At 32.8% G+C, this 27,027-nt stretch overlaps 1 protein-coding gene across 5 annotated transcripts; it reads right to left on the reverse strand.

The window, feature by feature from the left end:
• Positions 1–200: 200 nt before the first annotated feature.
• Positions 201–21,982, reverse strand: LOC143234149 (uncharacterized). Of its 5 annotated transcripts, none has more exons than XM_076471272.1 (6): positions 21,791–21,982; positions 15,230–15,312; positions 4,367–4,378; positions 3,704–3,730; positions 2,355–2,444; positions 429–577 (listed from the first exon to the last, which is right to left on the reverse strand). In XM_076471272.1, the coding sequence occupies exons 1-6, from the start codon at positions 21,882–21,884 to the stop codon at positions 563–565; spliced, it is 321 nt and encodes a 106-aa protein (XP_076327387.1). In that variant the 5' UTR covers positions 21,885–21,982; the 3' UTR covers positions 429–562. The 5 variants fall into 5 exon arrangements, 4 of the variants coding, with proteins under 4 accessions (XP_076327386.1, XP_076327387.1, XP_076327388.1 ...); XR_013018527.1 differs by having other exon boundaries at positions 444–577; positions 4,327–4,378; XM_076471271.1 differs by lacking the exon at positions 2,355–2,444 and having other exon boundaries at positions 201–577; positions 4,327–4,378.
• Positions 21,983–27,027: the final 5,045 nt, after the last annotated feature.

Genomic DNA, 27,027 nt, shown 5'->3' on the forward strand with positions numbered 1-27,027 from the left:
AATGAAAGTAGAAAAAAATATACGGCTGTCTCTGCTTTTTATTTTCAGTTTTATTTGTTAGCATTTGTTAGAATAGAAAATAAGCTTATATTTAAAATATATTAATCTTTGTTTCTTACAGAAATCATCCTATATTGAAATAAGGCCTGTCATTAACCCTTGTTTATAATTGTCTTTTTTTTTACTTTCTGAAGGGTTTGACATGAAAAGCCATTAAGTACAAATGGCTCACTGGCCTCATCAAGGATCGAATTTCGAATTGTAGTGTTTTAAGCCTTTGAGCTCACCGATGAACCACCTCGGGGGAGCCTTTTTAAAAAATTATTATCTTTTTACTCTAAGAAAGAGGCTTAAACAGATCATAGATTAGTGCATTGTAGTACTAGATTTATTAATTAAAATTGTTACAAAAACAAACGAGTTGATTTTTCGTTAAAAATGATTACAAATCTTTCATCGATTAACATAAAATAGGTAGGTGACCTAAATACAGACACATTGTTAGGGTTGTCCTTTTCTGATTCACGTTGAATAATTTTCCTTTTCACCTGGCAGGGTCTTCTCAAAACAGTGGTGGCTACAAATAGGTGAACAAAACATTAGGGTAGAAAAGGTGCAATCAAAGTACCCGAACATGATACAATAAGTTTCAGTCATTTGTGAACTTGCTTGAAAATAATTTCTTGATAACATGCACAGAGCTTGACATTTTTAGTGTTAAACAAGTCTATCATTTCGTTTGAAATTTTTTAGCTTAAGACAGAAAGAAAAACACACTCTGTGCTCGACTTTTTCGGAAACGAAAGTTTGATTACATTCACATTTCCTCTTTTGTCTGTTTCTGAAAATACAGTAATATAAATTAATTAATTTTGGGCCATAAATTTTTACTTTCCATTTCGTATTTATATGGGTCTAAAAGCATTTAAAAACACGTCGTTTAGACCCTATATAAGGGCGTGGACTACGAACCCTAATGTTTCAATTCTTAACAATAATAAATCTTGAGATGATTTTAACGTAACTATTCTGATTTCGCTTTCATCTTTGTAAATAATTTTTAGCAAAGATGACCCATTGCAGTTTAACTTCAGAATGCCACAAGATTACATAAACATTTTTGACAGCTATTATGCAAAACTGCACGTGATTCAATGGGACAAGTGCTACCATCTCCAGGAGACGAATATACAAAAAGGTTCCTTTATAAACTCTGCAAATGTTTACGTACAAGTTGTATTATTTTGTTCAGTAGCGCCATATAGAAAATTGACTTCCAGAAACTTACTTCCGTGGTACCAGGATCTAAATGTCCATTGAAAATCATTTTGTTTTTAACAGTTTCTACCGATTCTTTTAATTTTACTGGAAGTATTTTTTACATTGTTCTAATTAACACCACGTACATTTATAGGATATATAAAATAATATCTCTTTTCTTTCTTTCCTGAAGATGGTTGGGCATGTTTCACAGGAACATACTGTTTTGTAGTTTTTTTTTTTGCTTTTAACTTTATACAAAAAATTTATTATAAATATCGAAAAATTGGTATCTCCATTTTATTATTTTTATTTCATCGTTACGTATACAACTCACAGACAATATGTTTATTTAATATTAATATACACAGATCATGAATAACACTTGATATTTAAAATGATCATATCTAGAAAACTGCTTGATCTAGAGAACATACATTTTATCAGCGACACACTGATAATTGGTTTCATACAGGAAAGTTTCTGCATCAAACCTAAAATTTGTGACTCTCAAAATTTTGCTGGTTGAACGCAGTCCTTAGAGAACGGAAAATTTTAAAGCTATAATCATATGAAATATTGGTTTGTCTTGATCTTACTTTCTTCTAGTGATTTTTTTGGTCGTAAAAAACAAAAATATCAATGTACATTTTTAAAATTTTTTATGGATTTTCCAGTTTTAAGAATGTGAACATTCGATCAAGTAAACTGACAACGTTCCAAAGTTAAGACCGCAAAGAAATGTGTTCAGTAAACTGGCAACGTTTCAAAGTTAAGACCGCAAAAAAATGTGTTCAGTAAACCGACAACGTTCCAAAGTTAAGACCGCAAATAAATGTGTTCAGTAAACTGGCAACGTTCCAAAGTTAAGACCGCAAAGAAATGTGTTCAGTAAACTGACAATGTTCCAAAGATGAAGTGAATTTTAGATGTTATTTAGATCCAATCACCAGTAGAAAAATACTGAGCGGGTAGAAAACAAAAAGTATTGCTCTTTTAAAGTAACAAAGAATGGTTTTAAGAGTGCAGTCAAACTGATAGCATATGCTGAGATACAAATATTTCCATCCTCGGTAGAGCGTCACTTTACTGACCTTGAAAGAGTTGAGCAGAGATACCAGATCTCGCAGTTTCACCCACGTAGTTTCTTTATATTGAACGCCTGATGGTATTCGGGATGAACCCTATATATTTATGAAAAATATTTTTCTAACATATTTTGAAGTTTAACGATGAATTTGTGGTAGAATTAATCAGATTCAAAACTTACTTGATACAAAACTAAAGAACTGTTTAATACTTAGGTTGTTAATTTTAAAGCGTGAAAACGGATGCCATTAAGTGACAACATCAAATATAATTCTTATTCATACCACCTAACATAGCTCAAACAAATCCCGTACCAAGCACTGTTCACTTGAATGAGAGACATCAGACGAAAAACAAGGGTTAGTAAACAAAGGTTACTTTCTCGATGCTTTTTCTCATTTTGTGTTGATAGAATCAACATGATCCACCACCAACTCTTGGGCTGTTCTTGTGTCACCAAAAAGTTAAATTTGACTGTTACTTTTATAGCATTTCCCGGCTACAAAACGCCGTAACGTTTTCGTAGTACGCAATGCGAACAATAAACCCTTGAACAAACAGCGAATTGTTAGACTTATAGTTTAAATTTACACTGCTAAATAGAAGTTTAGTGTAAACTTTCAAATATTTTCATAGATCAATAAAGTAGCCCCCCAGAGGCACAGCAGCACGTCTGCTGACTTTCAACGCTAGAAACCGGGTTTGGATACCTGTAGAGGGCAGAGCACAGATAGCCCATTGTATACCTTTGTGCTTAATTTCAAATAAACAAACCATAAAGTAAATTATAATATATTAAAGATCAGTAAATGTTTCTGTATTAAAACTGACAAACAAATCTACCTATTAGAATGTTATAAAAATTTACGTTTCTATATAAGGTTACTTTGAATAATTTTTCTCAAATTGTTTTATCTTACAGATAGCTTAAAAAGTATATTAAAGTGGACTGGTTTAAGAATACCAGGAGTTGTTTGAATAAATGGTACAAACATAGGCTGGGTAATGTATAAATACCTTTGGTTGGATGAAGGAGTGGTACGTTGTGGTAAAGATGGTGGTTCATTTGGGACAGCTGATAACAACCTGTGGTTGTATGAAGGGCTGGTACACTATATCAAAGACGGTGGTTCAGCTAAAATAGTTTAGGTTATAACCACTTGTGATTGTATGAAGGACTGGTACACTGTTAAAAACGATTTTAGCGTGGTAAGTCTGCAAACTTAGCGCTAAGCCTCTGGAGAGCATGGCACCATTCAGGGAGTAAAATGTCTAGCAATTAATAAAAAAAATTAATATTCTACGTCCACCTGATTATAATGTTAGAAAATGTAAAAAAATTTGGTTTACGTACCTTTGATTTCTTGAAAAAGTGCTGTACCTACCATAAAAAAAGAGACCAAATTACATATTGAAGAATACTGAATTCTAAAAAAACATTGTGTAATTTGATAAACCTTCAGCTAAAAAAGGTTTTTAAAAAAAATCTCATAATCTACAAGCCATTATTTGAAGGCCACCTGCCAGCGGGCTATTATGCGTGTCAAGTTTTCCAATTGTAAACCATTCAAGTAAACCTAGACAGGGAAACAATTTAATTGCTGAGATGAAATTCGAAGATATTTGTGATATTAGGTTTCTGTGTCACTGGTGTTAGTCGTTTTCATGTCCAGCGTGTTTGATACTGTACACTTAAATAGCTTTCAGAACAAATAAGCTTAAACTATGGTTGAAATACATCTCGTATAAGAGGAGTCTCTAAAACTAGACAGAACGTAGGAACAAAATGTATAAAACTATCCACTTTGTTAACACACACATTTTGAGACTGTCGTAAAAAAAAAAAAGCAGCCTTTTCAAATATCGTATGTAATTTTAGCAAATGTTTGTCATTTGTTTATTTTACAAAGGGATGAAAGATAACCTTTACCTTTCCCTCTCCCGTGATTTAATGAAGAGACGAAACATAACACTTACCCCACCCTGGTTTAATACAGAGACGAAACATAACACCTACCCCGCCACAGTTCTGTAAGGGAATATAAAGTTCTTAGTTGAATAATTCTAAGCAAACCAACGAAACAGAAATAAAGAGACCAACATATAAACAATGATAAGAAAGTCATAAGTAAATAATTAAACTGATTGTTGTATTTTGGTAAATCGATATATATAACAAAGTAATTTAAAGTATATATCACTTGACATACAGAAAGTGATGTTATATTGGAAAGCAAATAAGTGGTACGTGGGATAAGAAACGTCTACGGATGAATTTGTTGGTACATGTAGGACGATAATGTATTTAGATAGGACACGTAATGTTTGCAGATGAACGTGCCAGTGTGTGTAGAGCAACAGAAGTATTTAGATAGGATACGTGACGTCTCCGGATGAACGTGCCGGTGCGTGTAAACGAATAGATGTATTCAGACAGGATACGTAACGTTTACGGATGAACGTGCCAGTGCGTGTAGACGAATAGTTGGTTGGTTGGTTGATTTAGTGTTTTATGGCACAAAGCAGCTAGGCTCTCTGCACCAAGTAGACGAATAGATATATTTAGATAGGATAAGCAACGTTTACGGCCGAACTAAATGGTACGTATAAGACGAAAAATGTATTCAGATACGATAAGTAATGTCTACGGATGAATTTACTCTTATGTATAGGACGATAGCAATATTTAAGTAGAATATGTAACGTCTATGGATGAATTTACTGGTACGTGTAGGACGATAGATGTATTTAGCTAGGATACGTAATGTCTACAGATGAATTTACTGGTACGTATAGGATGATAGATGTATTTATTATTCATAGTTATCTTACCCTTGGATCCATCTGGTTGGCGGCATGTATTTATTATTCATAGTTATCTTACCCTTGGATCCATCTGGTTGGCGGCATGAAAGAAACGCAAAAAATACTCTAAAAATCATGTACACATATATTATAATTACACGGGTTCTATAAACACTCTAACAATGAAGGCAAGTGTTGTTTTACAGAAAACACTGTAGTGTTATACAGAAACATACCGTTGTCTGTCTGCTGTTTGCTTCGTGATATATATTTATCTTTTTACACAGAAACTGCAGTCAGTTTTGTTTTAACACAGGAGACATACAACTCTATTAGAGAACACGTGGTTTTGCATGTAAAGAAACCAGACAGTAATAATGAACATAACAATGAGTACATGGTTATACAGTATAACATATTTCATACGATGTTGTTTTTTGCTCATTTTTTTCGTTTTTTGTTAGATTTTTCGCAAAGTTAAACAAAGACAGACTCTGGTTTTGAACTATTAAACTGGAGAAACAGCAGCTACTCAACAGCACTTAGTGTTCTTGTCTTGATTTAGTGTTGTCAGACCGAGTAATGGAATTTGGTTGTCACCATTAAGACAGACCCATAACCGCAAAGTGCGCAGTGAGAATTTTTTTTTTAGTACTAATACAATCTTATTAGTATTACTTTATTATAGTATTAGCCAAAATATTAGCATGCTGTTGGTTAAGGTGCTTGACTCGCAACCTGAGGACCACGGGCTCAAATCTCTGTCTGTCCCACCAAACATGCTCGTCCCTTCAGCTGTGCGGTATTATAATGTTGCGGTCAATCCTACTATTCGTTGGTAAAAGACTAGCTCTAGAATTGGCGATGAGTTGTGATGACTAGCTTCCTTCCCTCTAATCTTACACTGCTAAAGTACAGATAGATAGTGCAGATAGTCCTCAGTTAGTTTAGCGCGAACTTTAAAACAAGCATATAAATGAATGGATTTCAGTTATTGAGCAATTATCCAAGTAGTGAAAGAGAAGGTAAAATATGGTTTTATAAGCATGTATGAGCTGTTATTTTGAGCTGTATTAATGTTTTTGAACATTTATTTGTCAAAACACACATATACACCTGTTTTGTATAAAAGAGTGTGCTTTTGAAATCACATTTTTGGAAACAGATCAATGATTTGTTCACACAGTTTCTCTGTACTTGATGCAGATGTCATGCCTTGTCATGTGCCAGAAGTTACAGACATGCTACTTGGGTAAAACAGCACGACAATTCACAGTTAGGACACAAGCGACATGTCATCTTTTCAGATGAGTCCTGCTTTCAGCTTGATAAAAAGAATCGATGGTAAGATTCGTGTTCATCGTTTGCATGGAGAACAGATAAGGGAAGACTGACTCTCTTTCCCACAGGAAACATAACTGGAGGTGGTGCAATACATAATTGGGCAGCTATTCATCATGGTGGAAAAACTGTTTTTCATATCCTCTAGGAAAGTGTCACTGGCGTTTCCTATGAGCATCACATGGAAATGATATTTGTGCTACCTGTGCTAGGGAAAGGTTTAGTAATAATTTTGTGTTTCAGGATGACAATACTACTGCCCACAGTGCACGTGCATATATTGTACAGGATTATCTCGACCAGAAGGATATTACAATATTGTCATGGCCAGCAAATTCTCCAGACTTTAATTCTATCGAGAAATGTGTAATAGAATTAAGCCGTAAATTTGCCAACAACGATTATACACCACCTACTGTAGGTAAGTTGCAGCACCATCTAGTGACAAGTTGGGATGAGATCATGGTGGATACATCCTTGACCTCATCAATGGTAGGCAACGTCGTTTTGCGGACGTTATTAGAATATGAGGAAGATCAAGCAATTACTGAATATTGAATGCCATCTGATATAATGTAACATAAGCTAATTATAATAAGTTGATGTTGTATTTTGTCAATATAAACACACGTGTGGGTGTGTTTGACAAGGTTTTGTTGTGATAGGTGAAATGCTGAATTATACATATTTCCACAGGTACCTGATAAAATTGTTTGCTGTTCTAATAAATCATCTATGGTGTCCATAGAACATGTCTCATTCTACAAATTACATATGAAGTTGTTTAATATAAAATACATTTCTCAATTTGACAGCATTATGTGTATTTGTATTCTATCTTAATAATAATGAAAACTTGTTGAAAATATAGATAAATACTGCATCAAAAATAGATTATCCATGAGAGAAATTGTGACTTATTCCAGGAATATAATTAAATGCTTGACGCATACTAATGACGTATTAAAATACCTTCATTTTGAATACTTTACAGCAATTGATTTTGTTTCAGTAAATGACACGCGGAAGTCACGAACGAGGGTTAAGATCAGCTGGGAAGGAAATGTGATTCAGTCTTAATTTTAATATTTATCTCAAATTCCACCCACTAAGTAAAGGAAACATTTCAGACATCGATTGTTGTTGCGCTTGTCTACAGTCACGAACAATCTAGTAAGATATGATATTCTTATGTTAGAAACAATTATCCCAGGAAAATAATCCTAAAGCACATGGCGGGAAATAAAAACTTCTTAATTTCAACCTGTTACGATATATTTTAAAAAATAATTTTGAAAAAAAATGAGAATCTTGGGAGCAATTACTTCTTTGTAAAGTTTACATTTTCATGTCTTATTAGTAATTAAGAAAATTTGTATAAAAGTCAATAGGAAGCTTGTAGGAATTAAAATGGCTATTTCAAACATACGTGTTCATTTAATTTTGTTTTTTATTGTTAAGTACAAGGTTACATGACATGTAGTGCTCATCAACTTTTAGAGTTACAAGCCCTCAAACTAACTGCTGAGCTACCACAGTTATAATTTGTTCTGGCACTTTATTGTGTTTATTTAGTGGTAGTTTAATTTGACTGATTGATGGTAACTCAGTAGTTTATCGTGCTTATTTAATTTTAGTGTATTTTGGCTGGTCGGTGGTGGACCAGTAGCTTATTGTGTTGGATTTTGTATTTGCGAGTCTATGACTGGCGTCATTTTACCACGCAAGAAAATTTGTACTCTATACTTTGGGCTTTGGAAGTATTATAAAAGTGATGGTAAAAACCTCAGTATTAGATAAGGCCAGAGAATATTGTTCAATAGCTCAGTTCCCTTTCTTCTATCACTTCAAAATTATAGAAAGCTAGCCCTTGAAATCTGAGTGAATATCAAAACAAGTATTTTGATACTACACATTTGTATTAATTGAATGAAATGTAACAACAAATATAAAACGAAATACTATCTCGTTGAAATAACAATTAAGGACATGCCATCCTCTAAAGTATTTGATTTCATTACTGACGACTTTTATGATACATTTAATTATCAAGTTTGTAAAATATCTTATAGCAAAAGATTTGCTCGACATTTAACTTTGAAATTGAGACCAATAATTTCTGTGGTTGATCAACAGACCAATAACACATAGAGGGTAATAAAAAACTGTTCTTAGTAAAGTTTGTTTACACAATAAAATAATACTATATTCGAAACGAACAAAATATCAAATAAATAATAATTTAAACATCTGAGCTCTGAGGTAGAGTTAATAACTTTTTAAGTGAACATGAGTGGATCACCCCGAATTAATAGACATAAAAATATATATATACATAGATGTATATCTATATTAAAAGACTAGCGGATGCTACAATTGTAATTAAATTATAACATAAGATGTAAAGCTCTTGTAAATAATTTATTAATTAATTAAACTTACCCGACACATCTGGAAATGATAGCATTGAAATAGAAGAAAAATAGCTAGTTTAATTCAAATCAGTAACACTCAGTTATCTCTTACAATTATTTTTCTTTTGGCTACGTCGAAAGAGTTCATTTCAAAATAAAAAGTCTCAAACAACTCCTCGCACAACGTTTATCCTTACATTAAAAGAATCAGTTGCTCGAAATAAGTAACGCAAGAAAATCAGCAAATCAACAAAGTGAGTAACACAGGAAAATCAGTAACTCATAAAAAATTAAAAATCACGTTTTATAAACAATACTGCGTTCAGGTACGTTGTAAACTGGAAGGTTTAATTTTAGTAGTTTACGTAACGGAAGTGTGAACACTTACCATCTAAGAAATCAGCGAGAGGGCGATAAGATGATAAAAACAAACCAGAAATTATATACATATATTGAATAAATTATAACAACATAAAAATCAAGTTTTAAATTGTTTTATTTTAGTTTAAGTTTTATTTCAAATTATAAACAAAGTTTTATTGTTATTCACCCAGTATAATAATCAAGTAATATATTTTTCCTCAAATTACCATACCAAGAAACAACAAGCATTAGTGGAGGAAAGAATCATGACATTAACCGTTACAGTATATATATTTTTCTTCAACCGAAATTAGTTTCAAATGTCATTTACAGCTATTATCAAAATATTTCATTTATATTTAACACTTAAACCAGTATCAATATTTTACGGACTAAAAAACTTAATACATAAATATATTCTGTTAAATATAAAAATTATTATAAAGAAAAGGTGATATAAAAGGACGGAAAATTATTAAAAGGAAAATACCAAAATGATGTTATGTTAAAATACATATTTTAAACGTACTTAAAAATAAATATGTTAAAATTACTTACTTTTTTTCCCTGAAGCATAAAATAGAAAATATTACAAATATTTTGTTTTAAAATATTAACAGTTAAATTATTTAAAACATTTTATAATATATGCATTACGTTGTGTGAAATTTAACGTATTATACTATATCATAGTTTAGCTTATTGCTTCAACGTTTTGTACTTGACGTAATCTATATATTTTAAACTTGGACACGCCTTCTTAATAAATAGAGATATAAAGTAACATATGACGTTAAAAACAACATTGTCGAAATTTTAAAATGAAAGATAGCAAACATAACTGAAGCCTACGTATATGAGAAAAATTAAATTAATATTGAATTATTCCAAAAAATGAAAATATTGTACTTGTCACCCATATAAAAAAAAGCAAAATGAAATGAAAATTTACAATATTTTCACGTTTTACATGAAAAACTTAATCTGTAACGTGTTATCACATGAGAAAAGATGGTAAACCTTATAATTTCCTTATTGTATTATCAAAAGTAAATGAACAACACAACTTCTATTTTCTGGAAGTTATTAGCAAAAATCATGAAATGTAAAAGCCTCTAACTTCTATTTTGTGTATTATTAAAAATAAAGAACTATAAAACATCCAACAAATATAAATTTATAAGAAACTCTTAATCTTTGTATATTATTTGAGACGATATTTTCTTTTAACGTTTTCATAGTTCGAAAAACGCATAATAAAATGTGTTTTCAACATACTTCGTATTATGTTTTGTCACGTTTACACGAGTCTATCTTCTAAAAGAAAGAATCACATTTCTAAAGAAATATGTCATAGAGACATTTAATCACGAGAAATTATTAAGAAAAGAAGCATGATTTATTTCATCGGCGATGCTCGCAAACATATCTAAACATGTCTGGTAAAAAAGAATCGTAACAAAAACCTTTTAAAAGCAAGAAAGAGGATCCGAGCCTGAATTTGACCTGTCGTTGCGCCAATTACTTGCATTTCTAATTTATATCTGATATCTTAAAAACGAAAAGCTGTAATAGCTCTTAAAATGTTAAATCATAAATTGTTGTTTGGGTGCAATAATTTAAAAGTTCCAGAAAAATATGAATTAAAGAACTTTGCTAATCAAGTGCATCAACAATGTTACTAATTTATCTAGGTATGGAGATTTATTACAATATTTCAGTAGTCAGTTTCAGTATATATAGCGTACTCGAAGCACGAGTTTATCCTCTAGTAACTGGGTTATTTATAAAACGATATCTGTAACAAGGTTTATCAAAAGCAAGCGAAGGTTTACATCTGCTGCTGTTCTCCATGTTCATTATTTTTCTTATCGCAAGATCTTCATATGTTGATGTTTTTACATCATTGTTTATCTAAATTATTTAATCTATTCAAATTCCCCGGAAAAACGAAAACATTTAGCTTTTGTTATTCCACGTGATTACGTTCATAATGACGAATATATTCTGAATTAAAGGGTTTGTTTCACTTACCTGAGTATGCAAGTGGCTGTAGAGAACAGAATTAAGTAATCAACTAAATGTATAGAACAAAGTATTCATACACAACCTCGAACAAGAACAAAGAGAAAAACAAAGGTTTGTTTTGTGTTGATTTGTAGACGATACGTCTAATGGAAAATCCATTTATATAAACCTCCAAATATCTGTAAAAATTAGCACTTAAATATTTGTTTCTGTATTTAAAAAAGAAGATGTATTTATTAAAATACGTAACTTCATATATTTTATCAATTAATTTCTAACCCATATTGATTTAAAAGTAAATTAGTTTTATTAATCTGAACGTTTATTTTTAAACTTTTTATTTAACAGGTATTTTACAACGTATAGAATTACAGCAAAAACTACTCACCAGGTTCGTCTGCTGTGTTAAAGAAAAAAAGAATCCGAAGTTAATTTTGCTTGATCTTCACACATCAGAACGCTAAAATATCTTGGACAAATAGTTCATATCTTAATAGTAAGGACTCACAGGGGCGTAGATACTGGGGGGATGGGGTATACATTCCCCTTCATTTTAAGTGTGGGGGGGTATGGTGCATACAATCATCACCACTACAGTTTGGTCTGTTGAATTGTTTTATTGCATGACAGGCCAACAAATTGTGTGTTTGTTCTTGTGATTCTCGTGTTCTTACCAATCGGATTACATAATATACGTAATATATATTATAGGCTATATATATTACATAGCCTATATGTAGGCTTTTTCAGTAGCCGAAATGTACATCTTTAATATAGGTGTGCTTCTAAGCTTTTCGATCTAAGCGATAATTCGTAAGTATCAGTCAGTAGGCTAAGTATACATGCAAGGCTTGCAAGCACTATCACAGAATCTACCTACGTTTTGTATGTAGTGTAAGATTAAGTAAAATTTTCATCACAACAGGTTGAACAGAGCATGAAATTCGAAAATATTACTCCCAAACGTAAACTCCTGTGATTTAGATCTGGCAGGTCATTTGTAGCTTGTAGCTGCATCAATCTTATATGTATATTGTGCGGTTTTCCTACGTCATTTCTTTTTATGCATGTCTATCCGCTGACCATAGTGTACGTTTAGTGTACAGTTAACGATAGGTTCGGACAGCTCGGATCCAGACGCGCCCTAAATCACCCCCCCCCTTCCGCTCCCTTTAGTCTGAACCTCGATTTTACAACAGGGCTTATTAGACCTGTGTTTGTGGCCTTCATTCATCCATGAAATTTCAGATTATCACCACCCTCTAATAAAATGCTGGTGCTTTATGGTAAAAGAATAATATATTCTCTTATCACAGATAGTAAAAATATTGTATTTTCTTGTATAATTAGAACACAAAAGGAGCGATTTCAACGGCCTGAAGCCTCTACTCGAATTGTATTGCTAGTTTTTGTTTAGGTATTTTTATTTAATAGACGTGCTTATAGACATTATATCACAACGTGTTTGCCTTCTGATGAGCTTTAACAGGAATATAATATATTTGTTATTGTTTAAGTATTTTTCGAGAAACTTGCAATTACTTGTGTTGTAACTAGCACACATTATTGTCCCAGCGATGTCCAGGCGGTCAGTCGGCTCGGTAGTCAATGTGAAGTTCGCGCGTTCGACTTAAATAGAGTGGAAAATAGAGGCCTTTTTTACAGGGAAATTGGAGAGGCTAGTGGAGTATATCTTCATATCCACCGGTTTTTGCAACTGGAAAAAGGCAAAACAGAAATTCAGCGAACACCAATCCTCCTCTCAGCACAGATTTGCTATATCTCCAGAAGGTTCATTTGATGTAACTCCAGTAACTGTCCAGCTACATGATGGAAAAAAGAAGTAGCAAGAAGAATGCAAAAGAAGTATAACCAAAATATTCACAAGTTTACGTTTCTTACTGCGTCAAGGTTTAGCATTACGTGGACATACTGATACGGAGGAGAACTTCCTGCAGTTAATGAAGCTCCTGGAAGAGGAAGATCCTCAGTTGACGGCCTACTTGCCAAAGAAAACCACATTCACATCACTTCAGGCTCAGAATGAAATAATGAAGATGTTCAGCTATCAAATACTGAGGAACATAGCACACGAAGTGCAGCAAAGTAAAATCTTTGCATTAATGGTTGATGGCACTCAAGATGTTACAGGTGCCAAACAGGAAGCAATATGTGTACGATACGTAGATGAGAACCTTGACGTCCATGAGACATTTTTTTGGTTTGTACAGTGTTTCCAATAAAATTGGTGAAACAATATCCTCGACTATACTTGATGTACTGACTAGACTCAATTTACCACTGTTAGGATTAAGAGCACAAACTTATGATGGAGCCGCTAACTAAATGAATCTTACTTCAATGAAAAGTATGAATAATTATGTGCTACATTGTATTGATGTGTAATTTTCAAGAGTTCGCAACGACAGTCTTAGGATTGTTGATGGCTCAGCATCCATTAACTGCATTAGAGGAACAAAACCGTGCATTCCAAGCAAAATTAGCGACAGTATTTGGCATGATTGAAGCATCTGCAATGACAGTTGAGCAATTGCGGGTATTGCAAACAGAGGAAAATTACAACAAGATATTTGATGAAGCTGAGAAAAAAGGTAACTTCCCTAGATCTGGTGCCTATTGAACTACCACGCATTCGCAGACCCCCCCAGAAGGATCACAGGTGATGGCTCAGCACACCATTCTGCAACAGCTAGAGATTACTACAGAAGCCAATATTTTGAATTTGTGGACACAGTCATAGAACATCTGACCACTAGATTCAATGCAGACAACAATGACTTGAGGCAATATCTGGCACTTGAGAACATGATCACATCTGGCAAGATTGACAACTCGGTTATAAACTTCTATTCAGAAATCTCTGCACAACGGCTCGAGTTTCAGTTGCCCATGTTCAAACAAACAACAAAAGCAGTATTTCTGAAAGGTACGAAGGATGCTTACTGTAAAATGCATGAAACAAGCCAGCAGATGTTTAGTGAAGTGTTTCTTCCCATGAAACTTTTGCTTGTATGTCCAGTATCCAGCTGCGAATGCGAACGCAGCTTTTCTGCATTAAGACGGTCTCGAAGACGTGGTTTAGGTCAACTATGTCTCTGTGCCGCCTCAACCATGTGGCAGTTTGTCACACCCACAAAGATGAGATCGACAAGATAAATTCATAAACAGATCATCACAAGGAGGTCTACGTTTGGGAACATGTAGACTAGAGGACTAATCTTACTTCAATGAAAAGTATGAATAATTATGTGCCACATTGTATTGATGTGTAATTTTCAAGAGCTCGCAAAGACATTTTAATTATTTTTATCAAACAATATGAACAGTTTTTCAGTAGATATAAACTTATCAAGGATAATTACTAATTTTATTAATATTTGAAAACATAATTCATGCAATGAAAGTTATTAGTAACCTTGTCAAGTATAATGGCCATCTTTTATACTGTGCAGTGTGCAGGAATAAATTCTCGTGGCAGTTAATTTGTGACACATTTGTCTTTATTGAATTAACATTTTGAAAACTGTTCACAACACCTCACTTATACAAACCTACATGGAAACCTTGAAGTATCGTGGCAACAAGATTACTCTATGATTGCATGTTTACAGCTTTCAGGTTCACGTAATCAGAGATTACCAATTTGCAAATTGAACATTCCACATAAGTGGTTGCAAAAATCATCCCTTTCATCGGATGTAAAAAATCTACGCCCCTGGTAAGGAGAACAGTATTTAAAAAGTTTTATTGCTTTAACTAATAGTTTTAAAAAGTGAACAATTTTAACAATTTGAGTTATACTTTATTGTTAAGAAACAGTTTTGAAATCAGCATTCTTAATCTGTTTTATAGTAGAAAATGAATAATGTCATTACACCTTATATAACTAGGCCTATTCTAACACGTACCGCTCTCTCCCATTCCAGTAAGGCATACAAATTATCAGGGTGCCAGTAAGAGTCGTTTTCTTCGAAATCATTAGATCGTTTTCCTAAAACGACGTAAGAAAAGACCATATATACAAATATATATAAAACTATATTGTTTAATGTAGTTCTTATTGTGTTTTGAATTACTTGTTCGTATATCTTTTAAAGAAAGATGAGGTAAAAGGCTTTTACTGAAAATACTAGTAAACACTAGGCTTAGTCACTACATAACTTGAAATCGCCTCTCTCTATGGATCTTTGTTATCGAAAAAAACTTTAAATTTTTGTGGTGTCAACGCCTGTTGCTGGCGAAACGCGATTATAGTAAGTTATATTTGCTATAGAACAATATAATATAAGGAACGCCTTATATCTTAAAACAACATTCTTTACGGTCACTTAGGATTTTAAAAAGAAAAATAATGTATAATAGCATTTCAACCACACTATGTCCATCATAGTCATTACCGACGTTGCATTTTGCTTAGTACCAGAACTAATCAAATACACTGGGATACAACAAATGGAGTAGTGGTCCAAGTACCGTTTTATGACGTATCAGAAAAACTCTAAGGAAGCGAATAAAGAATGCAGTGTTTAAAAACAATTTTGCTATAAATAATATCATAAATTCATTGTAGCTTTGGTATAAGGTTTTGAAAGTTATAATTTTTGTTACGCATTATTTAAGTGTGTTTTCTTATAGCAAAGCCACATCGGGCTATCTATTGAGCCCACAGAGTGTAATCGAACCCCTGATTTTAGCGTTGTAAATCCAGAGACATACCGGTGTACTAGCGGGTGATGCGTATTATTTAAGATTCCTGTAAAACAATTATAGAAATTTAATCATTAAACATAAGAAACACAATTAACGTTTAAGCACAATAACATGCGATATTAGAAATGTCTTTCTGTCACAGGTGTCCGTCGTGATGAAGTATTACAATTTCCGAATACTTATGTATAAAGTACTATTTTAGCTTCGAATAACTGTAGCTAATATAGTTTAAACTGTCAACATGTTGGATCATTAAGACAACGTTTCCTGCCTTTTTCGTGTTGGAATACGGTCCTTACAGCCTACATCCTACGTATTTGAAAATTTTGTACACATTTCGGTCTTCCGTGAATGAGATTTAATTGGTCAGTTTTGTTAAAGTTTTGTTCAGCTGAAACACGTGGTTAAACACCCCCAGATGATTTATTATTGTGATTAACGTTCAAAACGGACTTCATTAGCGTGACTAGCTGGGCACACGGGTTCATTAATGTTACTTTTGAGATTTTAATTTCTCGATGAATGATTATCAAGTGTTCTCTAAATAACTTACAAAATGTATGATTCAGTGAGTGATATTTAAATATTATATCACGTATAGGAATAATACATGACATACACTGTTAATAACTAGTCCTATAACAGACTGGGATTCTAAAGCGCAATAACCTAATATATTGTGACATGCACTATTGATAACTAGTCCTAAGAATGATATATAAATATATCACCGATAAAAAACGTTTCTGGGTGAATAAATAAGGAAGAAAAGGCTATTAAAGTTTGGCAAAACAATATAATCCTTCTTCTGTGACTTATGTTTTAAACAGGAGTACATGACAAGTGTAAACATTTCTACAGAACGATTTCAATCTTTTTAATCCATTTCTTTTGAAAGAAATTGAATAACATTTCATGGTTTGTTTCCCGCTGGCACTAAAATGAATTTCAAGGTATGGTGCTGTTTTGTTTCAGATAAGGAGTCTGAATTTGGTGGTCAGTACTGTTATTTAATTTCTTTTTCTCCAGTTATGAGCTGAAAGTCATGTTTGGCTATATACTGTATACTGATATCCCTTTTATTGTTATTCTGCGTGTCTCTGAAAAAGAAAACAAACTTTGCGACTACGTTGATGGCTATTCTTATCACCAGACGTTCGCTTCTTCTTTGTGGGTATTTGGGTATGTTTAATTTTTAAATATCCAGGAGGATCAGGTGCACAAGATCTCTTCCTCCATCCCTAGCTTTCATGTCGGTTACTATTATGTTGCTGTTGTAGTGCTTTTGGGCCAGAGTATTCCACAGTACTCCGGCCCTTTTCAGGGCAATGTCCATGTATTGTCTTGATTTGCCCCTTTTTTTTCTTTATCCATTTATTTTTTCTTCCTTTATTCAATTTTTATTTATTTTTTACTTTTATTCGTATATATATTTTTTCTTTTTCCACTTTTATATATATATTTCCCCATTTTCCGTATAAATTTATCGGAGAAATAAATAATAATAATAAATAAAATAAAATAAAAAAGGAAGGAAAAGAAAAAATAAAACATAAAAAATAAAACTAGTTTTAAGCCTCTAGTACATGGTGGTCAACTTGATGTATATTTCTTAAATATATATTTATAGGAGAGAGGTACTTAGGACTATGTTCATCATGTAAGTAGTATCTGTCAAGATCACACATTAAATCATTTTATGCCAATTTTTATTAAAATAATCTAGTGCATTATACAAGAGTCTTACAGATATTTCTCTATGTTTGCATACTTGTGGATGAATGTGGATGAAGTGCTACGTGGTACTTTATAGGCTGAAGTTAAAATTGAATTTTGTATTTTTTGTAGTTTCCGTAATTGTGTTTGTGTTATGTTTATCCAGGCAGGAGATGCGTATTCTATTATAGGTTTAATCTATGTGTTGTAGATTTTTATTATATTATCAGGTGATGTACCTTGATTTTTACCTTAAAGACTTCTTGCATAATTTACTCTTTTCCAGATTCGTATCAGGATATTGTTTGTATGCTGTATCCACGTTAATTTGATATCATAAGTTAAACCTAGAAATTTAGCAGAAGTAGCAGTCAATAAAAGTGATCCATTCATGTATAGCTTGGGTGGATCTTTTTTTAATTTATTTAATCTGCTGAATAATATCACTTGGGTTTTCGGAATATGTATTTTTATTCTGTATTTCTGGCAGTATTCTTCTATATTACTTAGGACTGATTGGAGGTTTGTTGCTGCAATTGAAGGAGTGGGGGCACCTTTCCAGACCGCTACATCGTCAGCAAATTGTGATGCAAAACCTAAATTTAGGTCCGACAGTGGCATATTACTCACATACATAATAAATAATATAGGGCTAACTACCCCTTCCTGCGGAACTCCTGCCTCGGGTGAAAAGGACTCTTTGTGGGCCCCATTCACATCTACTTTACACATTCTATTGTACAGAAAGCTAATTAGTCAACGAATAATTTCCTGGGGTAAATCCATTTCCGTTAACCGGTGGCTTAATCCATTACGCCACACTGTGTCAAATGCCAGACGTTAATATTAATAAAATATTGGTTTGAATTTCGCCGAAAACGAGACGAGGGCTATCTCTGCTAGCTATCCTTAATTTAGCAATGATAGACTATTGGAAAGGCAGCTAGTCAACAACACTCACAATCACTCTTGGGTTACTCTTTTACCAACAAATAGTGGGTTTGATCAAAGAATTATAATGCTCCCACAGCTCAAAATGAGAGCATATTTGTTGTGATGGGGATTTGATCCTGCGACTCTCAATTTGCGAACCGCCAGCCCATTTCAGGCCTAAAAGTATCGGAATGTTAAAACAACTTGTTATATTATTTCTTCAACTTTAAAGTATGTATAGAAATATAATATGTTAAAAACAACGTATTTCACACGCACCATATTAAAATACGGATCATTTAAGATCCAAAGTGTTTGAGGTATACTTTTTATCATAAAAGTCAAAATTCGATAGATCCTGACGCAGTCCTTTGTTGTACTCATAGTTTTGAATAAAACTACCATTTGATGATAATTTATCGAGCTCGAAGCAGCCGAAACCTCAGTGTATTTGAGGTGAGAGAAATACAGGTTACGAAACGAGTTTAACGGTCATTCGATTTACTGTACTTTACCCTATTATACGTGTTTATTGTTTGTTTAGCCATACTAAGTATAAAAGAAAACTCATTTTTGGCAAAACAAAGATCTTTGTTTTTCAAAATACATAGTTGAATACTTTATTTAAAGATAAAGTAGTTAGCATGTGATTGGCTAATAGTAAGCAATTATTAGTGTTGGATTTATGTGAATGGCTGATCATGAGATATTAATAATGTGTGGAGTATGTGATTAACTGATAGTAAGTTATTATTATAGCTTATAGCGAAGACGCTTTGACAAATAGACTGCGATTGGTTGGTTGTTTAGTTACTGATATCTTTATCCGAAAGTTTTGTAATGTCAAACGTTTCTCTAAATATGTAAAATGTAAACGACCGTTCACACCTAAACACAGGCGTTCACCGATGGTTATGTAGGGTTTTATAACGTAGTGTTCATACAACCCTAACGTGTGAAGAAAGCATGGAAACAAAATGTTCCAAAGATATTGTTTTAGTAATCCAATCATGGACATTGTTTGATTATCAGCTTGTGGTGGTTTTTCATCCTTGTTTTTCAGTTGGTTATTTTTGTTAGTTATTGATTTTAGTTTCTTTATGTCTTAACTCTTACTAACTTACAACATACCTAACAGATAAACTTCGATATCATTTGTGGTTGAACTCAATACGTGACATCTCGTTTTATTGGAAAACTTCATCAGATCATTATAATAAAGAAGAGAAAGGATAGTAAGGGGGTCATATCCCCAGAGCCATATCAATATGGTGAAGAACAGTAACGACAATGAAGGGTTCACATCTCCCAGTTGGGGAGGGGACAACAGCAAACAATAGGGAAGGGTCACATCTCCTAAAACCAGATCAGTAAAGTTAACAACAGTAATGAAGGTGCGGGGTCACGTCTCGTAGAGTCAGATCAGCAGAGTGAACAACAATGACAAAGTATTTCAGTTATGTAAATATTGGATCACAGTGTGAATGAAAGATAATTCGCAATGCCACACATAAGCTATACACACCATCTCTGTGGGTGGGGAAACCTACTGCTATTCATTCCATTGGCATTTTTTCGTGGCTAATGATACGATTTGGCTTCTCCGAAACCAGTGTAACTGATCCCAGTAAATGTTTCGAACGTTTGAACACAAAAGAATGTAGTTAATAATGAATGTAAAATGTAGTAAATAATTAGCGTAAAATAATATTCATATGCCAGAGAATGTGTAAGCAAGATTAGGCTTGAAATTCTTCCAACATGAATAACTTCATCCCATGAGTTTTGCTCCTTTCTTTACAACAAACAGTAATACTTCGCGCCTATTCTATCTTTTTGTTTCAAGTGAGAGAATCTTAGATCTTAGCAACACCAATTGAAATAAACAGATGAGAAATCTCAGAACCCGCCGTGTAATAAGTTTGGAATCGTAGCAGCTCCAAAAAAGACAGCTTTCGACCTTATAATGAGTTAGATAGTTATAATATGAAACGATAAAAATCTTAGTCTTTCATTGTCACAACAGTAAGTCTGTGAACTTGAACAATAAATAAACTGTGTTTAGTCATAGAACAGATAGTCCATTTTGTACCTTTGTGCTTATCTGCAAATAAACACATCCTGAAGATTACTTTAATTACCAAACTCCATCAGGAGTCTCATATAAGTGGCTCTGTTGTTATTCCTTTAACCTTGGTTATCACCAATCTGTTTCTTTTTACTACTGAGAATTTCAGTGACATAAATTACTTGTTTATTGAAATATTGAACCTACTAAAAGTGTTGTTACATGTTTTGGACGTTCTTGTCATTGCAACTTGGGAACGTAACATTAAGTTCCATTCTCCAGACTATTACTACAAAAGCTAAGAAGCATAACTTTACCACAAAGACTCTATTGTCATAGAATTACCTAGAGAACCTTGTACTTCTACGGTCATACAATTACCTAAAGAACTTATTGAAAACCTTATACCTCTATTGTCATACGGTTACCTAGAGAATCTGTTGAAAACCCTATATCCCTACTGTCATGAGAAAACCAAGTGAATCTACCGAACGGGTAGTGTAGTAATGTTCTTCGTTATAATAAATAATTACTTTAATTAAAAAAATAAACAACCTATACACTGGATAGGTAGACCCGAGTTTCGGTAAAAACAAAACTAATAAATTAAAAAGTGTTTTAATCACTTCAAGACTAACACAAAACAGTTCGTCATGAGGATCTTATTTTTCGGTGGAATTTTAATTTTTATCACTAGGATCATTTTGACATACGTAGGGCAGAAAAATATAGTTTACATAGTTACATCGCTTTGCCACGTGATAAAGGTCTTGTATATTATATGTTATTGTCTTCAAGACTAACACAAAACAGTTCATCATGAGGTTCTTATTTTTCGGTGGAATTTTAATTTTTATCACTAGTATCATTTTGACATACGTAGGGCAGAAAAATATAGTTTACATAGTTACATCGCTTTGCCACGTGATAAAGGTCTTGTATATTATATGTTATTGTCTTTAAGACTAAGAAAAATCAAGAACACTACCAGCATGACTGGTTCGTCATTTTTTGTTCTTGCTTATCTGACTTCGGTACTTACCCAGTATATGCACTCCGTCAGTCGCACGTGACACAAGAAGTCCGGAAGCAACAGTGAAACAAACTATTTTGACCAGCAAGTTTGAAATCTCCATCTGAAACCGTTGATACCTGTTATTTTGGATATAGGATCAGATAGAGAAAAGAGACGCGTGACTAGCTACGTTGTCTAGCGACTTGAAGTGTGTGTTCATTTAAAACGCTGAGTGCTTTTCTCACGTGGGCGATTGGATAATCTCGTTATCAGGTAGTTCTCATACTTCTCTCTTATTGGTCAAATAAAATAAACTGGAGAGAAGTGCAAAACTAATAGAACAAGAGGTACAGGATTTTAAAAAATAGAATGTTGAAGACAAGGATTTTAAGGTTTATGTTACGTACGAGAAGATATGGATACTACTCTTGAAAACACTTTGAAGTAAATATAGACATAGCCTATATATGTATCTACTACAACAGCCCAGATATCATTGTTAATTACGTTATAGTATTCTACAACAGAGCTACGATACCCCGCTGAGAATAAGGAAGATTTTGTTTGTTTGTTTGTTTTGAATTTCGCGCAAAGAAACACAAGGACTATCTGCGCTAGCCGTCCCTAATTTAGCAAAGACTAGAGGGAAGGCAGCTGGTCATCACCACTCACGGATGTGGCTTTGCTATAAGAAAACACAAACAAACACTATTTGAAAAGATTCCAGGGTGCAAGCTATAATGTGGGATTATAAAATGTACCTTAGGATTTAAAGGTAACTGGGAAGTAGGACCCACATTGCAGTGGGGATACATTATCTACCAGTATTAACCTCCATTTACCAGTTTTACATAAGAAATAAAAGAGTAGCAATAGATATAGAAATTAGGAGAACGAGGCGTGGGTGCTCAAGCCACAACGTCCTACATCTATATCACACTTCACTGCCTGGAGATAGTTGTGGTGACTGCTCTCCAAAGTAAAGAAGAAAACTTGAATGAAAAATAAGAATAACAAAAATAAGGTACTGCTATTTGGGGGTAAGTTAAATAAACGAATCTCTTGAAGTTAGCATTCCAGGCCCCATTATGGTAAAAAGACAGTAATTGGTAGCTGAGTAAACGAATTATACTGGTATGAATAGTCCCATCCAGTTATCTAAATAAACTAGTATAGCTCTAAACCAGCATCATTTATTAAGTCTACTGTGACGATCATGCTTTAAACAAGCCTTTATATGCGGCAAGGTGTACATCCGCATAAAGTAGTGCCAAATTGTTTTTTTTTTCTTTTCTTTTAGCAGAGCCACAACGGGCTATCTGCTGAGCCCACCGAGGGGGAATCGAACCCCTGATTTTAGCGTTGTAAATCCGTAGACTTACCGCTGTACTAGCGGGGGGCACCAAATTGTTAAATGACCTAATTCATAACTAAAAATAGTTATTAGAACTTTATAGTAAAATTTCTCTAATTTTTATTTCTTTATATTTAATGCATCCTTATATTTTTTCCGCGTCGCGCTAAACATGCTCGCCCTCCCAGCCGTGGGGGTGTATAATGTGACGGTCAATCCCACTATTCGTTGGTAAAGAGTAGCCCAAGAGTTGGCGGTGGGTGGTGATGACTAGCTGCCTTCCCTCTAGTCTTACACTGCTAAATTAGGGACGGCTAGCACAGATAGCCCTCGAGTAGCTTTGTGCGAAATTTCCAAACAAACAAACAAACAAACAATCCTTATATTTTTTACGGAATAGTTTAATAGTTTTATATAAAGTTTCTTTATTAAATATCTTAACTATTAATTTTTCTTTCAGTATTTTAACATTACTGATAAAACATTGTAATTTATTATAAATTTTACAATATCTGAATAATTGCGAAGTTATAGTGCTTATAATACAAGGATATGGTATATTACTATCAGAAGATGGTAAACCATAAGTTGGAAAGGCAAAGTATTTTCTTTTATGAAAAATGTTTACATTGATATCCTTATCAATTATTTTAATTTCTAAATCTAAATTATGTATTTCTGTATTAGATATTTAAGTATTTTCAAATTCTAATTGTGCTTGATAAATATTGTTAATAACTTTATTTATTTCAGGATTATTTATACTAATTAAATCATCTATATATCTGTAAGTTAAATTAAAAATATCTGGATTTGTATAGATTTCAGTAAATATATTCTCATAATAGTGATGATATAAATTTGCTCTACAAGTGGAGTTGTTAGCTCCCATTGGAACTGATATAACTTGTAAGGCCAGGTGGATTAAGGCGTTCGACTCGTAATTCGAGGGAGGTGGGTTCGAATCCTCGTCGCACCAAACATGCTTGCCCTTTCAGCCGTGGGGGCGTTATAATGTTATGGCCAATCCCGCTATTCGTTGGTAAAAGAGTAGCCCAAGAGTTGGCGGTTGGTGGTAATGACTAGCTGCCTTTTCTCTAGTCTTACACTGCTAAATTAGGGACTGTAGCGCAGATAGCCCTCGTGTAGCTTTGCGCAAAATTCAAGCAAACCTATAATTTGTTTAAAATCCTGTTTATTGAAAAATATATAATTACCATAATTACAGAAACTTACTATATCTTTTATGTTATTGGAGTAAAATTTTCTTTTTTCTAGTTTTATAAAAAAAGAGAACTGTTCTATTAATAAATTTAAGACAAAGATTAAATCTTTTAATGGAATTGTGGTGTACAATATTGTAAAATGAAACGTTTGAATTTTATTTATTTGTTCACACTTTTTAGATATTTTAAAATAGGTTGACTATTTTTTATTATGCAAAAAGTATGCTTTTATTATTAATACTTACATTTTTATTTTATCAAGTAAAAGGCCTGGCAAAGCGTAATGCATCGTAATCCGAGGGTCGCGGGTTCGAATTATTAATACGTGGGGTGTATTGACGGTCATTTGGCGGTGGTGGTGATGACTAGCTGCCTTCCCTCTAGTCTTACACTTTTATCAGATAGCCCTCGAGTAAATTCCAAAACAAACAAACAAATCAAGTAAAATTCTAAGTAATTTATTTAATAATATAGATGGTTTTGTTATAATTGTTCTTATTGAATTGAAAATAAATATCAAATTAATTGGAAATTCATGTGGTTTGGAAATAGCATAAATAAACGGTAAATATACGTAAGAATTTTGTTTAGAATACACCTTAATATAAGTTTTAATGAAATGATTAAATACTGTATCTTTGGATTGTTTAAGAAGCTTAAATGTTTGTGTACTATTGATTTCTTTTATCATAATTAATGCATAAAACTTTTTACAAATGATACCAATGTTGCGGTTAGCCTTATAAATGGGAACTATGGCATATTTTTCTCGCAATTCTTGAATCTAGTTTTTAACTGATGAAATGGTAAATCTTCATGGTATTTCTTTAATTTTATAAAGGATAACGTTATTTTTATTTTTTAAGCACATACAACTTCCATTCCAGAAACCATCTAGGTGGATGAGATGTAATATAGTTAAGTTTTAAAATATATTCATCAATATTACTTTCAATAGATTCTAGAATATTATCCTTATTACATTTTGTGGATATTCTGTATTTAAATTCTTTTTAGAATATTTCATCTTTTATAATATTCAAATTAGCAGTAATAACATGTTTATGAAAAGTATCAATAAATGAACAATTGTCACATTCATTTACATTAGTTAAAATACTTTTATAATTATATATTAATGGACAAATTGGTGTTGTGTTTTTCTTATAGCAAAGCCACAAAGGGCTATCTGCTCAGCCCACCGAGGGGAATCGAACCCCTGATTTTAGCGTTGTAAATCCGGAGACATACCGCTGTACTAGCGAGGGGCAGGACAAATTGGAACTTCGTATTTATATCTGACGATAGGCTTTATGTTTTACAAGGAAAAAATATTTTTTATAGATTGATAAATAACTTTAGAAATCTGCAAATAACTGAATATTTTATGTCTAAAATGAATTAACAAATATGAAGGTTTCAATTGACGTTTCTCTTTTTCAAAACTTGATACGTCATTGACTTTTAATCGATATTTTATAATATCTACAAGTAAGTGTTTTGCATGATCATTTCGAAAATCAATTTTTTTATTACAGTAATTAATACTTTTAGTTTTGGAAGATTAAGTTGGTAAATCTTTTCGAAAATAATTTGCGTACACTAATACTACTATAAAAAACTGTTACCCAAATAACTACAAAATTATGAAATATCAACCCATTTTAATTTTTTATTTCCTTCACCTCTAGTTTTTCTATTTTTACAAGTAAACGTTGTCTATGAAGAAAAAAATAGTAATATAATAATCATTAATCAAATCCAAAACTGTAGAATTATTAATATCTTGGTTTAATCCATAAGGATATAATATTCTTAGTTTTAAACTGTAGAAATTTTCTCGTTGAAGTCTATTGGTTCTTCTAATATAGCTATCTTAACAGAGGTAAAATGGTGAATCCCGAAATGTTAGAATTCTATAGAATTCATTATACTGTTTTTAACTTGAGATCTATGTAAATTTATACATATATGCAATGGGTTTGAAGTTTGACCCACATATTTCATATTACATTTAGTACATGTTAATAGATAAATTGCAATTTTTATTTTACAAGTTAATTTGTATAAGTAAATGGGTGAAAAGTATTTACAGTAGGACATGTGAGACATCTTTTGTTATTACATTTTATAATAGTTGCAGCAATATAATTACTATAATCAACTCGCTAGGCGAAATTATAGTTTCACAATATACCATTAGTTAAGGCTATTACACTTAAGTTCATAAAGACTGAACAATATAATGGAAAGTGCGACATAGTCAACGACAATTCACACACATTGAATACATTTAAGTGAAAATGAATACACTTTAGTGAAGTTAAAAAAGCAAAATCACAAGGAAAAACTGCGTTTAAAACAGCATTCCAGCCCAACGAACGAACTACCAGCATGAAGCGACCCATCCAGCTCTCAATAAGTGCCTTTCTTCTATACTGGGGGCTTGAATGCTAACTTTAAAAGGTAAGTTTTTAACTTACTTACCCCCAAATGGTAGTACGTTATTTCCTTATTTTCTTTTTCTTATTTTCATTTCAATTAATATTTTCTTTTTAACTTGGGAGAGCAGTCACCTTCCCGTAACTGTCTGCAGGCAGTGAAGGGTGATATAGATGTGGGACGCTTTTGGCTTGAGCACCCATATCTCGCTCTCCTAACTTGTATTTCTATTTTTATATCTA

The sequence above is a fragment of the Tachypleus tridentatus genome, chromosome 12 (assembly GCF_004210375.1).
Source record: "Tachypleus tridentatus isolate NWPU-2018 chromosome 12, ASM421037v1, whole genome shotgun sequence".
In the NCBI taxonomy this organism is placed as follows: domain Eukaryota; kingdom Metazoa; phylum Arthropoda; class Merostomata; order Xiphosura; family Limulidae; genus Tachypleus; species Tachypleus tridentatus.